The following is a 16,512-nucleotide window of genomic DNA, read 5'->3' as shown; positions in this document are numbered from 1 at the left end:
AACTGATGTATAAGCTAATGTTTACAGTATGAGACTGTCAAGTTCAGTAGCTTGTTTTCATTTACCTTCATTTCAGTTCACTAGTAAAAATGTATGGCCTGGCATATGTAAAAGTGTGACAAAATATGCTTTCAAATAGTAAGTAACATTTTCAAAAGAGCTGAAGTGGTTTAGGTGCCTAAATCCTATTTTCGAACTGAGGCACATTGACTTTCAATGGAACTTAAGTTCCTAAGGCACATAGAAGCTTTTGAAAATTTTACCTAGAATAAAGAAATTCATCAGCTTTATTTTGTGTTAATAGATAATTTTGTGAGAGTTGAAGGATGGGTCCCTTAAATTCTGTTACCGTATTGTAGTACGTTTGTAACAAAATTTTATCTGTTTTAACTTCTTTCATACAGAGAATTGGAGAGGAAAGCATTTATTGAACCTTTACGTTCTGTTACAACTGCACCTGTAAAGACTGATCTGGAACATAGCAGAACACAGACTGCAAAAGAGAGTCATTTGCACAGACATTTTGTGGACCCAATGTTGAGTCAATTGCAGAAGCCACCTCAAGAGACTGGAGAGCGACTAAGCAAATATAAAGAAGAACATAGACGGATACTTCAAGAGAGTATTGAAGTTGCTCCTTTTACAGCTAAAATCAAGGCTCTTGAGGGTGAGAGAGAGAATTATTCTAGAGTAACGCCATTATCGTCTTCTAGCCCCAAAAGCTATGCAGTGAAACATGACAAAGAACCAGAGCGTTCTGTGTCAGAACTTTATAAAATCAAGCATTCAGCACCACAGAGTTTGCCACAAAGTAACTATTTCACCACCTTGTCAAACAGTGTAGTGAACGAACCACCAAGATCCTACCCATCTAAGGAAGTTTCAAGTTTGTATGTCGATAAACAGAATAGTTGTCTTTCAACAGCAGCTAATCCCCAGTCTCTCACTTCTTTTATTTCATCTCTTTCAAAACCTCCACCTTTGATTAAGCATCAACCAGAGGGTGAAGGTTCGGTAAGCAAGATAACAGAGCAGCTTTCCCATCAAGTGACATCTCACTCTGTAAATTCTTTTAGAAGTGACTGCAGAAGCCCTACTCAGTTGTCAGTTTCATCTTCAAATACTCTCCGAAGCATGCCTGCCTTACACAGAGCACCAGTGTTTCACCCTCCAGTTCATCAAAACCTGGAGAGAAAGGAAAGCAGCTATAGCAGTCTTTCACCTCCAACCCTAACACCTGTGCAGCCAGTTAATGCTGGTGGCAAAATCCAAGAATTACAAAAACCACCAACTTTAGTACCTGAACCTAAGGAAGCGCAAACAATGTACAAAAGCACTTCTGACCAGAATTTATCAGATATTTGGAAATCTAATAATGCCCCGAACAACGAAAAAGTTGAATGGCATGTTGAGCGAACCAGTGGAAAAACGCAATCTGCCACAGCATCTGTCATTGTACGTCCACCTTCTAGTACAAAATATGATAGTATGCCAGGAATGCAGTCAGCTCCCAAAGATCGAGTTAATGAAAGATCTTCTTCAACTGGGACAAATCAAACAGAATGCGTAAAACCTGTGGAAGCCAGAGACACTGGAAGAATAATTCTGCCAAATATGAACTCAGAGACTACACACACACATTATGAAAAGAACTTTCCGTCTGTCTCACAAGGCAGCATTCCCAGTTCTGTCACACCTACCACAACTATAGTATGCAGTACCAAAACAGATGTAACCACATCTGCAGCCACAACTACCGGTGTTTCAAGCTGGGGTAGTTCAGAAGTGACTTATTCTTTATCAAACAAAGTTTTGGCCTGCACACCACTGGAATGTACCTCCTCTAGAACAGTAAGTCAGGTAGTGGCACAGACACAAGAAAGCAAGGTCAGTACCACAGCTCCAATTACACCAGCCAGTGGCAAGACAGGAAGTGCCATTCAGCCCAACTCTGGATTTTCTGGCCCAACTGATTTTATCCATTTGAAAAAGCACAAGGCAGCATTGGCTGCAGCTCAATTTAAAAGTAGTAATGCCAGTGAGATTGAGTCCAATACTGTGAAAAATCAGACATTTCCAGCCTCCATTTCCCTAGACAGTGCTATCGTCTGCAATACAATAAACAAAGCCAACTGTGTAGGCAATGGGCAGGCTTCCCAGACAAGTCAGCTGAACTACCACACAAAACTGAAAAAGGCTTGGCTTACTAGACATTCAGAAGAAGATAAAAACACTAATAAAAAAGAGAATTCAGGGAATTATGTATCAGAAATTATTAAACCATGTACTGTCAATTTAATAGCTTCTACATCTAGTGATTTACAAAATAACATAGATAGTACAATCCTAGCAGATAAATTTGTGAAAGAAGATAAACACACAAGAAGAAAAGCAAAAAGGACTTACGAATCTGGCTCTGAATGTGGAGACTCTGATGAAAGTGAGAGCAAGTCAGAGCAAAGGACTAAACGGCAGCCTAAGCCAACTTACAAAAAGAAACAAAATGATTTGCAAAAGAAAAAGGGTGATACAGAGGAAGAAGTAAAACCCAATGGTGTTCTTAGCAGGAGTGCCAAAGAAAGAAGCAAGTTGAAGTTACAGAGCAGCAGTAACAGCAGTAAGTATATCAGTTGATCTGAATTAGAAAAGATAAGAAAATAGATGGACATTTGTGAATTACAATACTATTAATAAATGGAGGGTTTGTGATATGATAGTACCTGAATGAGAATAGAGCTTAAAGGGGCAGTGTCAGAGGTTGGTAGGCATGCAGATTCACCAATTCCGACCCCATCTGTAATGTTTTAATTTGAGAAATTCATCTTTTATTATGTGTATATATGTATTAGCACAAACTATTTCTTGGTTTGAAAATGTACATAAGCCTCTCAATTTAAAGTAAACAAACTGATGTACACATGCTCTGTCATAAAGTGTCAACACCAGTATGTTTGCAGTCACACTTGGGTCAGTCATACCAATTTTAAAAAATGAATAAAAACTTCAGCCCAAGACAATGTGAACATCTGTATTTTTGGGGTAGTGGGCTTCCATTTGAGGGGTCATTTTTATTGCCATACCTTATTTCTTCCTCTGACAAGAAGACTAAGGGCAGTTTCTTCAGGGCATTCTGTTGATGTGGCTTTACATTTGGGGTAAAAAAAAAAGAAAAAGGTACTTTAGAGAGAAGTGTGAGAGAGCCCCTTCTAGTCTGCCTCCTCAGGTGCTGAGCATACTGCCTCTACTGCAGTACCACCCTTTCTATCTAAGGGAATGAAGAATAAACTTGGAATTTGACTCGGATGGTGTGGTATTGTCAGAGATACTGGATTGCGACTAAACTTTGCAGGAAATAGAAACTCGTCTAGAAGCAGAAAAGACCTTATTTAAATAAAGTTTGAAATAAAATGTATCTTATTGCTTATGAATGTCTAATTTCTTATTTAAGAAAAAAAATTCAGTTTCTTACAACGTTGGTCTCGTGTGAAAGTCCCCCGTTAAATCACATTTCATAAGATTTTTATTAAGCTGGTGCAAAGGATGGATTTTAATCTTTATCTGAATTTCTTGGCTTCTCAGTTTCACAACCTTATATTATTGAAAGATTCTGTAATTGTTTGAGGTTTAATTTGTGTGAAGTGTTGCCAGTTCCGCAACCTGTAGGAGATACTGTGGACTGGATCAAGTGCTGGTACAGTACTTAGTCTACTTCTTTTGTCTTTAATTTTAATCTTTTTACAAAGGGGAGGATCAAAGAGAATGTAACTTTCAAGTTTTTTTCTATATCTTACTCAGTTTTTACTAATTCAGGACCTGAAGTTGAATCTCAGATTTGTGCATAAGTTGTACTAGAGCTGGATGATCCTCCTACTGTAAGGAGATAACATTTATGGGTTTGGTGTAGAGGACAATCGTGTACTAATATAGGGGCATGGATTAGATGGCTTAACAGGAGAGTCCTTTCGTATTTTATCTAGTATTCTATCTGCAAGATAACTGGGGACTTAAAGAATTACCTTCCCCTGTAGCACAAAGTATTCTGCATTAGAATATGGACATATCCCATAGCATCAGTTTCCTGTGATTTCAGGGAAGGGGAGGCTGAGCAATAGTAGGTCTTGTTCCTTCCAGTCATCATCTTCATCCTCCTCCTCATGGTCTTTCTAACAGATTAGTATTTGATATTAATATATCTATCCATTTTGGATACTTACATGGACCGTGTTACATTATTATCAGAGTCTTCACAGTCTTCAATGTATTTATTTCTGCAACAAGACTGTGAGGTAGGGAGTAGTATTATCCCTATTTTATAGATAGGGAGCTGAGGCACAGAGAAACTGATTTGTCGAAGTTGTACAAGAAATCTGTGGGAAACAGAACTGAATCCAAGTTTCTGCAGTCCTATGTTAGCACCCTAACATTTGAACCATCCAGTATCTAATGTGCAAGTTTTGCCCATTTCCACAGGATATGGACTTTCAGGAGTAAAGGCAATTTGCACTGATAGATACCCCATCTCTTTGTGCAGATAAAACTAATTCCATTTTTAAACCGCGCTTGAATCCTAAAAAAAGACGTGTTAGAACTCACTTCTCCCTTGGAGCCTGCTGACAATGCTATGGGTTCACTCAGTCACGGGCAGGAGAGGAGGATTGGGATGAGGCTTTATACTCCTGCCAGGACCCTTCAGCCTATACAGTGGTAAAGGGCACTCCCCTCATTCTCAGCCTTTGGGGGAAAAAGTGGTGCCAGCTGCACTGACCACATAGGGGAAGGGACAGGGTTGCAATGAAGAGGGGGAAGCCTCCCTTCCACACACCTGTCCAGCTCTTAGGAAAGGTGCAGCAGCTGCCACTTCTGCTCCTGGCCATGCTTAGGACAGCAATGCAGGCAGCTTGCCACCCAGGACCTCATGCCTCATGGACGCCCAGTACTTCCCAGCCTCAATGGGAGGCCCTGGTGTTGCACAGTATCCCCCAGCTGTTGACCCTCTTATGGCAGGGCGCTCAGAGAAGTGCTGTGGCCTGTCCTTTCAGCCTGCAGCATCAGGACTCTGGCATGGGATCCCATGATGGGTAGGGATTCAGGTGCCCCAGCTGGAATCTCGTACTAGAGTGGGGTCCCCAGCCATGGGGCTGCCTATGCTGCTATCTCAGGCATGGCCTGGAGTGGAGGGGCAGTGGCTGCTGGGTCTCCACTCAGAGCCAACCAAAAGTGTGTGTGTGGGGTGGGGCAGGGTACCCCCCTCTTCATTGCACCCTTGTCCGAAGTAGTGGAACACCATTCTATCTCCCCAAAAAAGTGCCGGAGCACACTAGCACCAGAGCACTGCTTGTAAAAGTTATTACAATGAAAGATTGGCTAAACAGCAGTGTATATTTAAATTGTGTTTCTACTTTGAAATGTGATTGTGAAAATTGCAGCAGTGTACTCAACAGATCTGCTCCCTGTGTGTGTATTCAGTTTCAGATCTGCTGAGTTAAATGATGAAAATAAGTTCTTACTGCTTTTTGCTCCTGTTAGCCCGGTAAACCCAGTGAGCTGGATTCTGTTCTTCCTTGTGAATAATTAGCAAATTGTTTAAATTCCAGTTACTTTAAATAGAACTGCACTAAAGTAATCATATGTATTTAACTCTCCTTGGTATTGAATCTCATTACTGTCCTGGAATAATCATGTGTTGTGGCTGCATTTTTCTGTGGAATATCTACCAAAATGACATACCAAATACAAGAGAAAAGTACATTTGGTTTACATATGTGCTATTTAAATCATCAATAAAATGGTTAACAGCAGTTTTGTCTACAGAACGTTAGATTTGTAGCCAAATTTTTCAAACTTGGATGCTTAAAGTTAGGCATCAAATAAAAGTGGCTTGACTTCAGAAATGCTGAAGGTTTACTGTTCCTATTGAGTTCTACATATAGATAATTTGTAAATTTCTCTTGCCTTAAGTTTTTGTTGTTTTTGCAGCTGGAATACCTCGTTCAGTATTAAAAGACTGGCGCAAAGTAAAGAAGCTGAAGCAAACTGGAGAATCCTTTCTGCAGGATGACTCTTGCTCTGAAATAGGGCCTAATCTGCAGAAATGCAGAGAATGTAGACTCATTAGAAGTAAGAAAGGTGAAGAACCAACTCACTCGCCAGTATTTTGTAGATTTTATTACTTTCGTCGGTAAGTTCACTATTTTTTAAAATGTTTTTGTTTTTAAAAAACCCTTTCTTATGATTATGTGTTTATTTCTCAGTTCCTTTTGTGTATTGGCATTGTTGTAGGTTGAAAGAGGTGGGCTTTGTGTAAAACTGCAGCATTATACCAAAGACATCTGAACAGCTAACCAGCCTTCCTGAGGCAGAAAAAAGATGCAGTAGTGTTTCTTCAGTCTAGCCTAGAGTAGAGAGAGAAATCATTAATCTGTCCTTAAATTGGTGGGAAAGAGCCTTGAATTCACACACAAATCACTCAATTCTAGTAATACCCCTCAGGGTATGATTATGGGAGTTTACCTAAACAACAGTCAGAATTTGACCCCTTCTTCTTACAATTGCCTTTGGCCTACCAATGCAGAAGAAGAATGCCCAGAATACGTTGTACAACAATTGGTGCAATATAATGTGTGGCTAGATGGCTGATGTTAGTATGGTGGGTCCTGTGCTTTTCTTGGCAGGGGGGCTAAGACGCCACCCCTTGCCCCTGCTCTTGGGCCGCCGCGGTCCCCGCTAGTTGCCCGGGAACGTGGTAGAGGAGGGAAGTGGGGGAGGGGTCTGGGTTTGTTCCTCAATCTGAGCCCTAGCCCTTCTCAACCCCTGTGGGTTCTTAACCACTTCCCCCTTGGGTGGGGAACCTTCGGTCCCTAGATGCTGGGGGAGGAAGTCTCCCTCCCCTGCTGGGGCAGGGTCTCCCTTACATTGTTTCTCTGGTCTTTCAAATCTTACAATACACCTCCAAGCTCTAGTCCTCTCTCCTTCCTCCTCGACTGCCTGAAGCAGGGGTTTTTATTAGGTTCCTGACAGGGCTTAATTGACTACAGGTGCTCCAGTTAACCTGTAGCAACCCTCCCTAGTCTACAGGGAGCCATGCCTTAATTAGCCTAGGGCTTATATATTTCCCCATTACCACTGCCCCCTGGCCTTCCTGTATCACAAATGCTAGTGTGGAAGTAGAGCAAAACTATGTTTTGACTTGTACAAGTGCAATACTTACCAATGTAGACTCATTCAATAGGAATTTGAACACTCAGTTGCTGTTACACAGACTGATTTTGGTAATGTAAGCAAGGCCGTAGTTATAAGACCATAAGGAAATTACTTCAGTGTTGGACTTAAAATATTTTTCTGTACTAAAGTATACATACACAGCAATGACCTGCTTACTAAAAGTATTGCTGTGTTCTCCTTAGATTTGTTCTTTTCCCCTTGGGAAAGAGAGTATTGGAGGTTAAGTGAAAACAGAACAATTTTGCTACCATTTTAAAATTTGATCATTTAATTTAAAAAGCTTTAATTTTAAATGTTTTGTAGTATCAGTGGAGTTTATTTTCATTTTACCATAGACATGAGATCTGAATTTAAAATCAAGATTGCTTTACTGCTAAGAGTCTTATCAGGCTTTATTGTAATAAAATCAATGGATTCTTTTTGCTACCTGCGGATTAAGGGTGTGTGTGTGTGTGTGTGTGTGTGTGTGTGTGTGTGTGTGTGTGTGTGGTGGGGAGGGGGGAATCCTTTTTGATACTGTAACAGTGGTCATAAATTACACTTCAGTTCTGAATGTAGGACACTGAGTTTTACTGATGCTGATATTATTAAAATACTTCATATATGTATCTGTTTATAGCTAAAGGAGTGTAAAATAGTCTGTATTATAAGGGATTATATTGTTCAACAATACTGCTTTGATACAGGTTTACTGAGAGACCATTACAACTACTTAGAAAATATTTTAAATGGTTTTTTAATTAAAATGATCCAAAGTAGGACACCATACAAATTTTAGGCATTTCAAAGGTAAGAAATTAGCTGACCTGGTTGCCTAGAAGTAATGATCTGTGCTGCCATGTAGTTTTGAGATCCTTTTTCATTTGACTGGCAGGAGTGTTAATATACAGTAAATAGTCACGGACTGAGTGATCACTGTCAGCCGGCCTGTGAGAATCAGAGAAATGAATTAGACCAAAACTTTGTTGGCAAAAAAAAGAGAGAAATGCCTTACATTAGCATCAGTTTAGCCGCTTATGTGGTGATAAATGTTAAAGGGAGAGTCAAGTAAATTGGATCGAACAAAAGATTTACCTGAGCAGTTATTCTTTAGCTTCAGAATTTCCTCATTATTTCTTCTTAAAACTGAACTTTGTAGCAGCAGAATTTGTTCTACAGAAAACATGTTTTTCCTGTTTGCTTTAAAGTTAATGCTGGCCTTTTTTCAAATCTGGAGGACTTGTATTGAGGTTTCTGGTTTAGGTCATGTGAAAATATGAATTTGGTTTCATCCAAGTCTCTTAATCTACATCTTAAAATAACAATTCAGTTTCATACAATTATCAGTCTCCACTCCAGAGAGGAAACAGGATTGAAACAAAAGAGGCATTGCAGATCAAAAATGAAGGGGTATTGACAAAACTGTGGAAGAAAGCTTGGATGAAGCCAGTACTATTAGTTCCTCTCTTGATGGAACATCAGATTCACTTAAGTGTTCCAAAAAAAAAAAAAAATGCAGGGATAGGGAGGAGGAAAGAAAGGGTATATGTGTTTGCTACTGCAAAGATTGAACCTGATTAACCTGGTCAGTATTCTTTTATATTAGTATTGCACAATATATGCAGTCTGCATACAGACATGTTTGTTAAAATGGTTTTTAATAACAGCAAACAAAGCTTAGAGCAGTGGTTCTCAAACTAGGGCCGTCACGTGTTCAGGGAAAGCCCCTGGCAGGCTGGGCCGGTTTGTTTACCTGCCGCATCCGCAGGTTCGGTCGATCGCAGCTCCTACTGGCCATGGTTTGCCGCTCTAGGCCAATGGGGCCTGCGGGAAGCGGCACGGGCTGAGGGATAGTGCTGGCTGCCCTTCCTGCAGCCCCCACTGGCTTGGAGCGGTGAACTGCGGCCAGTGGGAGCCGTGTTTGGCCGAACCTGTGGATGCAGCAGGTAAACAAACTGGCCCGGCCCACCAGGGGCTTTCCCTGAACACGTGACGGCCCTAGTTTGAGAACCACTGGCTTAGAGTGTAAAGTATGATGAGGTGTATAGTTAAACTATTTGTTTCCATTTTTTAGGTTGTCTTTTAGTAAGAATGGAGTTGTTAGGATAGATGGTTTCTCTTCTCCTGATCAATATGATGATGATGCAATGAGTTTGTGGACACATGACAATTATGAAGATGATGAAGTGGACCTAGAGACTTCTAAATACATTTTAGACATCATAGGTGATAAATTTTGTCAGCTAGTAACATCTGAGAAAACAGCCATGTCCTGGGTGAAGAAAGATGGTAAGGAAATCTTAATATTCTTTGTGTTATTCTATAATTCTACATGAAAGATTATAGCTCAGGTTTTAGGCTTCTCTGTTTGATTCCTCCATATATTCAATGTAGCTGCATGCTAAATCCTTTCATTGCCACTATTGTGCATTGAGAAAGTCTGTCTGTCCGTGTGTGCCAAACATCCTGTTTGAGGGAATAATTATTTCTGTATTTTGCTACAGAAATTTGCTCTTAGTATTTGTCATTGATTTTGTCTCTTATTTTGGAAAAATATTGATTCTTAACACAAATTTTGCTATATAATAGTCATAATGAAGTCAAATTTGTGCATATTGAAGACTTATGTATATAGGATCAGTTTTGGATTTTTTCTTTCTGTAATTGCTTCTGAGAGGAAAATTATGATTGGTATTTTTAGATGAACATTCATTTCTGTGCTACAGCTTACAGATGTTTGCCTTTAAATTTTGATACTTCTGTTCTGTTTACTTTGTGTTTCAGCCAAAATTGCCTGGAAGAGAGCAGTGAGAGGAGTCCGTGAGATGTGTGATGCATGTGAAGCCACGTTGTTTAACATTCATTGGGTCTGCCAAAAATGTGGGTTTGTGGTCTGCTTAGATTGTTATAAAGCAAAGGAAAGGAAGAGTTCTAGAGGTCAGTTTATAATTTTATATGAACCAGACCATTCTCTGTATTGTTTATTCTAACATGTTCTAGAATTGCTGCTCCAGAAGGTTCGGTGTCTTTCTGTAACCAATAAATGCTATTGTTTTTGCACAAAGCACAACTTTTTCCTATTTCTCAAAGCTTCCTCACCTTTGTCATGACAATATGTAAAACCAGCCCTTCCAAAAAGCAGTTGTCACAGTTATGGAGCTAACTGACCCTCTACCCTTTTTGCTTTCTCTGAACACATCCTCCCAGATTTTAGACCTCTTGCCCTTACCTGTCTCAAGGTTGAAATTTGCAAGTCTTCCACTTTTATACTGGGACCCCCCAGTGCCCCACCCTATGTATGCTAACCAGTTGTCACCATGAAGGCCTGTCTTGATTTGAGCACCTGCTTGAATCCTCTCTTTGGGAACCTCTGACCAGTGATACAGACCAACAGCCTTCTTAAAAGAAAATAATTTTATGTAGTTCAGTATACTCCTGATTTTCTAAAACCCTATTATCTGAACCTCCACATTATTAAAATCCCTTCTTTCACCCCAGCAATGCCAGCATGAATAATAAAGCAGAGACCCCTGGCACCAGGAGAGGCTACCCTGCTGCTGAATGGCTCCTTTGATAGTGCAGGGAGCCCTCAGCCCTACCATCATGGGAGTGAGTGAATGGGGGCAGTGACGGAAAAGCTGCAGAGGGCTAGCTGCACTGCCGCAGGGCCAATGACGCCCGATCCCAGTGGGCACAAGGTGCAGGAAAGAGTGTGGTCCTGGTGGAGCACAGCAGGATCCTGACCAGGGGTCTCTGCCTCACTAGGACTGCAGCCTCCCCCTGGACCTTGTGTCTTCAATAATTGAAAAAGCAGCAGCGCAGAGAACCCTCTCTGCATCCCTGCTGTCATGGGAAAGAGCGAGCAGGGCCTTGACAGCACAGCTGCAGAGAGGGTTCTCTGCGCTGCTTCTCTTGCCCTCTCAATTATGTAAATAAAATCAATTCCTCTCTCCCCCCCCCTCCCCCATGCTATTTGAATAACTGGGAGTACACTGTAGTAGGAACAAAGCATTAGAGGAAAAAGGATTTTAAAATGAACAGCCTGCACTCATGCTTAGTTTCATCTCATCTAATACATTTTGCTATAAACTAAGCTAGGCTTTCCTATTAAGTTACAGAAAGAGAACAGAACCAATTCACATTCTCTTAGTCCTCCCCTCACTTAAAACTTAGGTCCATCTAACCTATGTCGCTCAAGATTGTGAAAAATTCACACCCCTGAGAGATGTATTTAAGCCAACCTAAGCCCCAGTGTAGACAGTGCTAGGTTGACATAGGAATTCTTCCATCAAGCTAGCTACTGCCTTTTGGAGAGATGGATTTACTACAGCAACAGAAGAACCCCTCCCAATGCTGTAGTGTATATGCTGCTACAGTGCTGCAGCTGTGCCACTGTAGCATTTCTAATGTAGACATAACTTTAGAAAGTCAAGATCCTATTGTTACCCACCATGGTCACAAATGGTGACTGGGCTAGAGCCATTAAGGCAGCTGCCTCTGGCATTGTTTCCTAAATACCCTTAAGGAGGGAGCTGTTAGGCAGCTATGAGAAATGGCTTCTTCCTCCTTTCCCAAGGTGGGCAGACAAACTCCTGGGTGAAATACCATACAAGTGACAGATACAATATTTATTATTAATAGAGTACACCTACATTTGTCTCACCAACTTATTTTCACCTATCAGAATATCATTTAAAAATAAATAAAATCAGGATCGCTGTAACACAATGTCTTCAATGGCAATAAATCCTGAAAAAACTTGCTTCCACTCAGTCCCTTGATGCAGGGTGAGAGGGCTTCCTCCTCTGCCCTGGTAATAAGATGCTTCCAAAGTTGTCATCAAAGTCCATGTCACTTCTGCTATTAGTAAAAGGAAAGTAGTAGTAACTGTTCCAAATGAATCTGATGTAGTACGGTTTCTCTGAAAACAGATGTGTTTGAAAAACAGTAGATAGGTTGGTGGTTTTGTTTCCTGATCTGTCTAAACTAATATGCTGCCATTTTAAATATTACTCCAAGTAATGAGTAATGTCATAGCATTTGCTTTTGTTAGCACCACTGATTGGCTGTTGCTCTGATACTACTTTTGATTTTACTTTTATCTGTAGTATATTAATATTTTTCCAGTGTTCTTGTTTCAAGAATGTAGACCTAGTTACTAAAAATGGTGAGTATTTTATGCAAAAGAGCAAGGACAATGATGATGATGGTTGTTCATGTATTCATAAATGGTCCTGGTACTTTCCAGACAGATAAAGATGTGTTCCTTTCTTCAAACAGTTTACAATTTAAGTGACGAATTATGGCAGGCAATGTGGTTAGGGGAGAGGGAGGAAAAGGATTACAATAGTATCATGTAGCTACTGAAGCACATATCTTCCAAATATTTTTGCTAATAAATGTCCTAATCTGAGATTTCTTTCAGAATTTAAGTAGAGAAAGTTATATATTTTTCTCCTATGACTTTAAAAGGATCTTGTACAACTGCATTGCTTAACCAGCTAGAATTAGTGCTTCAGTTATTATGAATATTTATTTATAAACTCCCATGTGTCTACTGATAAACGCCCCCCTTTCCCCCACCAAAAAAAAAAAACCATCAAGGAGAGTCAGGGGGCATTGCTCCTCTTCGTAATGAATTACTGTAGGTGTCTTTGAACTCCAAAAGCATTTATTATGCTGATTCTTCTCACAGGCTCTTCTTAGCTGTCCAGGCCTCTGTGTATGTGCATATTGTCTGACTTGGCTTAGGCCTTTGCGAATTGTTAGAAACATCATGGAAGTTGGGTAAATCATATTAAAACAGTCTTTAAAGTACACATTTTAAACATCCAGGGAAAGTCTAGAAAAAGTCAAAGTTTAAAAAGCAATAGACAGAAGCAGGCTTCTTTTCAGTCTTGATAGCATTGGGAAATTTTTCTCTCTGGTTATCATATCGTCCTTCAATATATGCTAAAATAGAAGTATGCTGGCTTCTCTCTATAGTTCAATTTCTGGTGATACATGGTGTGCTGGTTATGTATTGTACCTGTGCTCTGGCACCATCAAGGACTTTCAGCAATACATGTTTTTGTCCAAATGATACCACTTCATATTACGTTATTTTTCCTGGAACCACTGCTTGTTTTTACAGTTGTTGAATGTAATGGAGAACGTATGTTGGTTTTGGGCAGCCTTGCCACAAATGTCAGAGATTTAAATGTTCTATTTAAGTCAGTGGGGTTTTTTCCATTTCACAGCACAGACAAAAGTCCATCCCATCGCCATTTCTTAGGTCTTTCCTGGCACCATCAAGCACAGTTGCCAAGTATTATGACATTGCATGAAAAATATTTAATTAGCTTAGTTGCATTTTTGCAAATGACTTGCATTTAACCAGTTGGCTGGACAGCCCTAGTGAGAAGTCCTGTTTTATCCACAGCACGACCCTCACAACATTCCTAAGTCTGGTTATGAAGGGGAGACTTCCTCTAAATGTAACTGGTAGTTCAGTTTCCATGGCCCATGCAGTTCTTGACCTCCCATTAATCAAAATACAAACACTAAAAATACAACAATAAATCAAATATTAACACAACATCCAAATTCACTTCTAAGTACTGTACAATGTTTTGCTATAAAAATCATTTCAACGATTGCAGTTATTCCACACTAATTTAAATGGGGCTCTGTCTGTGTGTATGTATGTGTATATACAGGGTTTGAACCCACAACAGTCAGTTCCGCAGCTCAGACCTCTTCTGATTTAGTTATAGGAGTAATTTGTGATTGAAACAGGCAGTTGTCTTTTATGTGGACGATCTTGTAAAGAGAGATATGACGCGCTGTTTGCCAGGGGATTATGCAACTATTTGGGAGATGACACTGGAATGTTAGGTATCCAGGTTCCTGGGTTGTATTCCTGGCTCTGGGAGCAAAGCATGGTCTACAGCCTGCATAACCAAACATAAATTTTATTTTTAGAATTGTCCAAAATGTGCTATGTCTGTCAGCATTTTATTTTTTGAGAACACTGTTTGAACATTTACTAGTTCTACAACTTATGAGTAATTGTTCTGTTGTACAATATCTATTAAACGTGTGCAAAATTAAAGACTATGAAAATACACAATTATGAAGCTTTCTTTACACATAGAGCTATATAAAATAAGAGATGATTTAGTTCTATTTTTAGGTTTGCTGTCAGGCACTTTAGGCATAATACTTGAGTATTGTACTATGACCAGGAATAACCTCCAGTTCTGTAATTAGCTCAGCACAGCCCCCTAGCCCCATGGGATGCTCTGTTGACTTCATTGGGGCTCTGTGTACCTGTCCACCCACACAGAGCTCATTGGGGGATTGGGGTGCAGGCTAGAACTGATATACAAATTTTGCTAGATATCACTAGGGGAAGGCTTTCCCTAATTCTAGTTTTTATGCATTCTTTGAAAGGTTAGTTATAAAATTTACATGTAATATGCTAATGATAAAATTTGAGTAAATGTTTTGGGTTATATGTTATATGATAGTCATATTTTGTTCTTGGTATATGATATCTACATGATTGTTTTAAAATTGTATACTTTAAAGTTGTACTATAAAGTGACTTACAAAATTCTTTCACTTGTAAGGGTATATGCTTAATATTTTTAAGATCCAGGAAAAGAGAGGTATTTGGTGCATTATAAATTTTATAATGTAAGGAAAATACGCTTTAAATGTGCTGAACATGTCTCTTAGCCTGCCTATTTGGGGCATACAACATACATTGCTACAGCTGAGCAAAATTTAAAATAGATTTAAAGATTGCATCCATTAAAGATAGGTAGCATGGTACAGTAGATGGAAGACCGGACTGGGTTCCGTTCCCATCTCAGCCCAAGATAACACAGCAGATCAGTGTCAAGTCACTTCCCTGACTTGGCTTTTTTTTTCTTCTTTCACCCTTTGTCTTTGACTTAATATGTGTTTGTACAGTGCCTAGCTAAAAGGGGCCCCCATCAGTAGGGCCTGTATGTGCTACTGTTAACAGTAGACGTATTGACAATACAAGCTCTTCTCTACTCATCCCTCTAGACTATGTTAGAATTGTTCAGTGAGATAACTTTAACTGCCTAAATGGCAACTGTATGATGGATTTTTACTCAGGCAAAAATAACAGATTTAAATATAATAAAATGAATAAGCTTTGAAACTTGGACAAGGATCTGTGTTGTGGATGCTACTGTCTTTGCTTCTATTTTTATTAAAACTCCATTCTGATTGTCTTTTCTGTCAAACTGTTGCAAACAAAATGTTTGTCATACAAAATACCAGTATAGAACCGCAGAGGAGTGTAGATGTGGAGGCTTCTAAACAATGGATTGGGAATATCTGTGAATGATATGATTTAAGTAATAAAGCCACAAGTGAAATAAAATAACTGGGAATGTTGTTGTTTTACAGATAAAGAATTATATGCTTGGATGAAATGTGTGAAAGGACAGCCTCATGATCACAAGCATTTGATGCCAACTCAGATTATTCCAGGCTCTGGTACGATCACATAAAAACAATTTATTCATAATTTCTTTCTGTGTGGAAAGACTGCATTAATTTTAAATAGAAGTTCTAGTAATTTCTGAAATTACTTTTCAAAGCTACCTGTAGCACAATATATCCTCACCAAATAAATGGGGAGGACAGAGTAGGAGAGGTGCAGAGAAACATGGAGGTGAGAATTGGTGGATGTGTATGCAGGGAAATATAGGGGACAGGGGGTCGGGGATGGGGGGAAAGTAGGGTTTACACATTGCCGGGTTTACACTGCTCCAGAGTTGTCTAAAGCAGTCAGCATGTACTAGTAAATCTGACCATAAAAGTTAAAATTTAAAAAAAAATCATGTTGATATTATATGCTTTCCAATAATAGAAACATTACATGGTAACATTCTTTTTGGGATTCTTATTTGTTGTTCATGAGTGAAATTATTAATAAACTTTTTTAAAAGTAGAAAATTCTCAGATAGTGTAACTATTGTGGTGCAGTTTAGGTTGAAAGTATGAATGTATAATTTAGGGTAAAAAGAACTAAAAGAATGTTTCAATTATCCCCCAAACAAGCATCGTAAACCCCAAAAATTCAGACTTTCGATTAAAATAAATACCTAATGGAATTCCTAATACAGTTGGGGCACCTGAAGAACCTTAACTCTGCCCTTCAGTGATACCATAAGGGGAAAAAATTAAAAATCAAATGTGTCTTTAAACAGTTCAAGTAAAATCATTCTAAATGGGACAACAAACACATAATAAATATAATTTTATGGTTGTTGCTTGGTATTATTTCAG

The 16,512-nt window shown here is 39.3% G+C and overlaps 1 protein-coding gene across 4 annotated transcripts in view; it reads left to right on the top strand.

Annotated features, from left to right (window-relative positions):
* Positions 1-16,512, top strand: part of JMJD1C (jumonji domain containing 1C) — a 306,723-nt gene that overhangs the window by 248,378 nt on the left and 41,833 nt on the right. For all 4 annotated transcript variants that reach the window (XM_073353432.1, XM_073353433.1, XM_073353434.1 and 1 more), the window contains exons 10-14: positions 405-2,617; positions 5,977-6,178; positions 9,275-9,489; positions 9,985-10,137; positions 15,628-15,717. In XM_073353432.1, the coding sequence (XP_073209533.1) occupies positions 405-2,617; positions 5,977-6,178; positions 9,275-9,489; positions 9,985-10,137; positions 15,628-15,717 (2,873 nt within the window). The remainder of the gene's footprint in view (positions 1-404; positions 2,618-5,976; positions 6,179-9,274; positions 9,490-9,984; positions 10,138-15,627; positions 15,718-16,512) is intronic.

This window comes from Lepidochelys kempii, chromosome 7 (genome assembly GCF_965140265.1).
Source record: "Lepidochelys kempii isolate rLepKem1 chromosome 7, rLepKem1.hap2, whole genome shotgun sequence".
Taxonomy (NCBI): Eukaryota; Metazoa; Chordata; order Testudines; family Cheloniidae; genus Lepidochelys; species Lepidochelys kempii.
Note: the sequence above shows the minus strand (reverse complement) of the source record. Positions and strands in the feature narration are given on the sequence as shown.